Source organism: Etheostoma spectabile, chromosome 23, assembly GCF_008692095.1.
Source record: "Etheostoma spectabile isolate EspeVRDwgs_2016 chromosome 23, UIUC_Espe_1.0, whole genome shotgun sequence".
In the NCBI taxonomy this organism is placed as follows: domain Eukaryota; kingdom Metazoa; phylum Chordata; class Actinopteri; order Perciformes; family Percidae; genus Etheostoma; species Etheostoma spectabile.
Window position 1 is genome coordinate 11,219,882 of NC_045755.1, and position 6,165 is coordinate 11,226,046.

The 6,165-nt window shown below is 39.9% G+C and overlaps 1 protein-coding gene across 3 annotated transcripts in view; it reads right to left on the reverse strand.

The window, feature by feature from the left end:
* Positions 1 to 2,427: 2,427 nt before the first annotated feature.
* The window catches only part of wnt5b (wingless-type MMTV integration site family, member 5b), a 76,571-nt gene continuing 72,833 nt past the window's right edge, over positions 2,428 to 6,165 (reverse strand). For all 3 annotated transcript variants that reach the window (XM_032504814.1, XM_032504813.1, XM_032504812.1), the window contains 2 exons: positions 4,568 to 4,726; positions 2,428 to 4,450 (listed from right to left, as the gene is read on the reverse strand). In XM_032504814.1, the coding sequence (XP_032360705.1) occupies positions 4,151 to 4,450; positions 4,568 to 4,726 (459 nt within the window). In that variant the 3' untranslated portion in view covers positions 2,428 to 4,150. The remainder of the gene's footprint in view (positions 4,451 to 4,567; positions 4,727 to 6,165) is intronic.

The following is a 6,165-nucleotide window of genomic DNA, read 5'->3' on the forward strand; positions in this document are numbered from 1 at the left end:
ACACACACACACACACACACACACACACACACGCAAGGACGCATGCAATACCGCATTATACAGTTTGCCTCTGGACATTTGTCTATTTTAATGTTGTTGTTGTTTTCCCCTGCTGGACAAAGGACAAGCAGAAACCATAGCTTCCAACTCCTCCTCTCCTGCTCCAACATATGGAAAGAACAAGTTGTAAAGGAATTATTGCACATTGATCAAATGCCAAAAAATGCACAGAAATGAGAAAAGATGTTAAGGTGAATTGTATGAGCCAGTCTTGCAGCAATGTAGTCCAACTGCAATGCAACTGTTAATAATTGGACAGCTGGTAGTCAAACACAAAAAAGGCCCTGCAAGTAAGAACCAGAGGGTCAGATCAGGACTCATCCTTAAACACTGTACTGATGCTCCAGGCCAGTGTGCGTGCAGATGTGCAGACACTTTTTTGGCTACACAATTCATCCCACTCTACTGCTCAGCTGAGAGCATAGTCAAAGCTGTGGAGAGGAAGATAAGAGAAATGTTTATAAGCTGCAGGACAAGCTCCAGATCATCAAATACCTGAGGAGACACCCAAACTCCAAGGTGAGTGGTGACTGAAACAAAACAAATGTTTCTTATTAATATGTTCCCCTTGGGGACTCTGGCTTAAATCAGTAAGAAAAAAGTAAGGTTTGTCCCAGACAATGATGCCAATAAGGGCACACAAGTCAGCAAAATACCCTGATGCCAGAACACATCCACACTCTTTCCTCTAAATAAAGCCTGGTATTATATTGGTAAGAAACACATTCAAACATGATCAAAAGTGTAAGATAAGGTCTTGACTTTTTGTTTGTTTGTTTCAGAGATGACGAGCACAATGAAATAAGCAGCATCACTGCAGCAGATGGCTGTCAGGTGAAAAGGATCAGAGACACAACCAGATTACACTTACACTGGTCTGATCTTCAACTCACGTGCACACACACACACTTCACAACACTATCAGAAACAGGAGAAACAATTATTTGTAGAATTAATACATTAACGTTTTTGTAGGAATAATTCACAGCAACAGTAGCAGTTTTGTCTGTGTTGAGAAACAGAGTCCTCTATGAGGTGAGGAGGATTACACAGAGCGAGACAGAACAACAGGTCGATCATGCTGCTCTGGTCAGTGGTCTAATCCAATTAACTTTGAGCAGCCAAAAGTAAAGGGATTGTTAGTTAGGTCACTTTACAGACTAGCTTAGCCATGAGTATGAGCTTGACATTCAGTGCTGAACGTTGTTAAAAGTGGTTCCTCAAAGCTGCTGGAGCATTTTATAGAGTTATAGAGAAGAGCTGAAGTCGCACTGCTAGCGCCATAAAGTAACCACAAGAGAGTCTAAAACATATTTTCCCCAAAAAAAACGGAAAGCAAGAGTGGAAAGCATCCATAAAGCAAATGAGGAGTCAAGGAAGCTTAGGGCTGGAAGATCAAAGGTCTTGAGGAGGCGTGAGAAAAGGAAATCAGAGAGAATGGCCATAGTAAATCACATCCTTAAGTGCAAAAAGATGGCAAACAAGTTTACGAACATACACATTTTACTTTTTTATGTGAGAAACAATACATATTTATGAACACATTTTGTGATGTGGTATTAAACATGAAAACATTCAGATTATCTGCTCAGTGCTGTAATACTGATATATTCGAGATTGATGGATGCACGGGTTACTTGAAAAACTGCATTCATTAATCATGAGTAATGACCAGGTATAAGGATCTTAATTAAAAATCCCATAGGTTTCTATCAGTTTTCAGCAGTCAGGTGATGAGTTTGTTCAGAGGCCTTGTTACACCAACACCCCATCAGTCTGCTAACTGGAGTGGACATTTGCAGTTTTCATGGCTAAAACATGAATTTGGATTGGTTTGGCAGTGTCACTTTTTCCTTGCAACATTTTGTAATTTTATGCCGCTGTGAGGCAATGACAATTACAATGCCCTTTACCAAACTTGTGAGTTATTGATTGTAAAAGCCAATTCTGTGACATTGTCACTCATCTATCAATGTTTTAGTCAGAGATTTAATTCCTTAATACAAAAATACTGCACATAGCATTACAAATGACATGCTAAAAACTATAATTAGTGAAACAAAAGACATTTAGCCAGTGCTTTAGTCTAGAAAACCTTAATGTAATCGTACATTTCTTTAATTTGTGTCATTTAAGTGACTTTGTTTTCTATCAGCTGTGGATGCTTTATTTCATTTATAATTTTGGCAGTGTTGTTGTGATGGCACTACTATAATTCACTTTCTTGTACTGCATTACTTCCCCATTTAGCAACTACCGCATCATTTCACAAAACACCCTGAAAATAAAGACTGGCCTGTACTGGTCCTGTTGGTGAAAAAAGACTTTCCAAAAGAACTGCAACAGATGCAAGAACAGAACAAAGCCTCATTGTCAAAGACTAGTTTATCAAAAGAGTACACAATAATACTCATGTATAAAACACAGAAAAAACAAATTAAATGAAAAACAGTAATAAAATATACCTTCTTTTCTGATCTATTCTTTTTTTAAAGTAGCACGTAATAAATTGCAGTCCTCTCTGTTTATTAACGCGCACACATTCATTTTTCCACAGCATGTTCGGTCCTCTTCTGCTCACTTTGTCCTCTTCATGTTGTCATCAACTGCGTCTACTGATTGGATTACATTATACACTTAAAATAGTCTCAACCCAACCCATACAAGTTGCAAAATTCATGGTATAACAGTATTATACAATGGTAAATTGGTGCCAAAACTGCCAAAAATCACAGCACAGGGTTTTAGTTGACTTAAGGTACATAACAACATGTGATGAAGAGGTCCACTCACAGTGAACGTGTCTCTTAGTGCGGGTTCATTAAGGCAGATACAGCACATTAATCTCACTAATGGAGGTCTCGCTCACTTCACTGTCAGATGAAGGACGCTGCCCGTGTGAGCTGCTTGTTTAAACAGCCACGCGACGCAGAGATGGTCGCAACCGGCGAGCAACATTAACCTGCGCAGACACACTTGTCAGGACAGGTGATGGAAATCTGCTCTAACAGCCGTTGTTACACAGAGATAAATGGATAGATTGTGTCTTGTAAATCGTTAGTCCATTTTGACTTGAAGATTAAGCGTTTTTATTGCATTGTTAAACAGAAATCTACAGCTAGAAATTCAGCTGAGGGGCTTATGAAACTGTCACTTGCAAAATAATCACCCAAAGTCATTTTATTTTATTTTCCCCCACTGTTCTCTTTTCCCTCCATTCACCCCCTTTCTGTTTTGCACCCCCAATAAGTGACTCCTCTTCCGCCTGCTGCATTTCTGGTGTTCTCTGTCGGTATTGCAAGTGTCTTTGAGCAATGTCAGCACAACTCACATATGCATGAAGTTCTCTTGCAGGGTTAAAGGTCAAAAGTTCTTTGAAAGAGAGCAGTGATAACAGTCAGTGATTAAATGGCTTCAAAGTCCAAAAGGACTCTTGATTTGTGGGATTCCAGAACACATGAACACACACGCTCTATAGGTCCAAAGTGTGTCTGAGGTTGGTTCGAGTTTCTTTAAATAACAATCAGAGTTGTATGTTTATTTATTATTTAATTATATATTTATTTGATCTCTCATATCTTTGTTATCATACTATGTGTCCACTTCTAGGGTCCACTTATCCTCACTCATCCATTTTCTTTTGTCCATCCCTCTTTCCTTCAGGGTTGTGATCAGGATATCATACGGGAAAGAAGAGAGTGATGGTGGAGGGGTGAGAAACAGGACTCTCCGTTGAAAAATAAAGTGTGGAAGAAATCACATTCCTCCTTGCATCCAACTTGTGTCCACCTTCCCATCCATCTGTTCTTCTTCCCAACTCCCCATCATTGTGCTGTTCACACACACAAATAAAATGACCATGCAGGTGTTATGCAGCTTTTGCTCTTCATGTAAAAAAGGCAGGAGATTTATAAAATGGAGGAGAGAAGGAAACTGGTAAGAAAATGGAACTTCTGTATCTTAACTTTTCCTGAACAAAACCCTGAAAATGAATCTACCCTTCACCCATCCATCGTCTCGTCACCTCTTCATCTACTCTCCCATTCCTCCTTTTTCATCCCCTTCCAATCGTCTGTCATGTGTCAGGGTACTATTTACACACAAACTGGTCCACGAGGGTTGTGCAACGCTTGCACTTGACGTAGCAGCACCAGTGGAACTTGCAGTGACAACGCTCGTGCTTGTAGGTCTTGAACTGGTCGTATCCTCTGCCGCAGCACATGAGCTCGCAGCCGTCCATGCCCTCCGAGGTTTTGTTGCAGAGGCGGCCCAGCGTGCCCAGCGAGCCTGTGGTCTCGTTGCGGAGGCAGTAGTCAGGGCTGGTGTCGATGTAGACCAGATCATCCGGGGTCGGGGTGTTGAAGCGTTTGTCTACCAGCTCCAGCTTGCCCTGGTATAAGTGGAAAGAATCCATTAGAGTGAGATTTAGAATAGTTTTTCGGGGTAATTCTGTTTTTTTTCCCATGAAACTCTAGAAGGAGTGACACATCTGCTAAGAGTTAAATACCTTGCGTCCAATGCGCATGGCAGCTGCACTGTCGTACTTCTCCTTTAGGAACTCTCCAACACGTCTGAAGTCGCCCAGCTGGAGCCAACAGGTCTTCAGACTGCAGGACCCTGAGACACCGTGACACTTACAGGCCACATTTGCAAGGTTATAGACTGCCTGTTGGAGTGAGAGAAAAAGACAAGATGTTAAAAAGACGTTAAAATAGATCTTATCTATGCAAAGAGAAAAGTAACATTAAACATCTATGCTCTAGGTGAACTGTGCTTTCAGGTTTATAAAAATACATGTTAGTGTTAGTTAAATGTCTAACTTGGTGAACAGCAAATGGGAAATAAAAAGCCACTTTATTGCTTTGATTTTGACTTTCTTATAAATCAAATGAAAATTGTAAAGTAAAAAGATTGTAGGAAAATAATAAAGGGAAGAATTTTACTTTTCTAAAAAGTAAATTCTAAACGTGACGATGACTTGATGATGTCAGCTGTGGCCCTACTATTATATTTGCTGCTACGCTGCTGCCATCTAGTGGTCAACATGGGTAAACACTGAGTAAGGCAGAATGAATGTGCTCAACAAACTGATCCTGGAGAAATTAAGGTAAATTTAGATGATAGATATTCCAACACTTAAGCTTATATTTTTTTTTATTAATGAACTAGGGAGCTGTAGGTCATTTTTACAATTCTTTTAAGCTACTGCTGCCAAAAAAATATTAACCGCTGCCAGGTGAGACATCACATCCACTTAGAGCCACATGTGCCAGCTGCACACTTGTCCATGCACTGCTCACACCTCCTAAGGGACTTTTCTTGTTCTTCAAAATTAGCTTCATACAGCAACAAATGTAGAAATATTTCTGCTTCCGGTTTTCTGTCACTATTGTGCGTTGATGAAAAACCCCCTCCTGTTGAAATGTGTGGTAAAATATATAACCTAAGGGGAAGATGCAAAGCAAAGTAAAACAAAGAAAAGATGTTTGCTCCATGCACTGTTCTTCAACTCGGCTGTCACCAAACAAAAACATACAGCTGACTGAGAATAGAAGAGCTACTACTAACGGAAATGTGTCTCTATTGTAAATCCAGTTTCCCACACAGCTCTGAGTTAGAAAGCATACATTTTAATAAGAAAACTACACAATGACATATTATTAGTTTAGCTATAAAGTCAGTGATATCATCCTACAATAGAGAGATCATGAGATAGATTCACTTATTTGCTATTTATTACTTTCTTCATGTATACAGCCTAATTTGCTGTTCTAGATCCTGCAAAATCCTGCCATAATTTAAAACCTTTTTTTTATCCACAAACACGGACCCATCATCTAAGGCACTATCTCCAGATGTTCCACCGTCATCGTCATGTATTTTCTCTCTTTCTTTGTAATATGAGTGTGCAAATTGTTTTGGCTGGGACTTTTTTTTAACACACTCTCACGTATGCTTGGAAAACAGAACAGGAAACACAAGATTTATGGTCGTGGCAGCGGTGGACTTTAGGGGAAGCCCTTCACACCCCTGCTGCTCCACCAGGCAAGTAAAGCAGTATTCAATAAACAAGTCACATAACACACCCCTCCTCAACACACACAC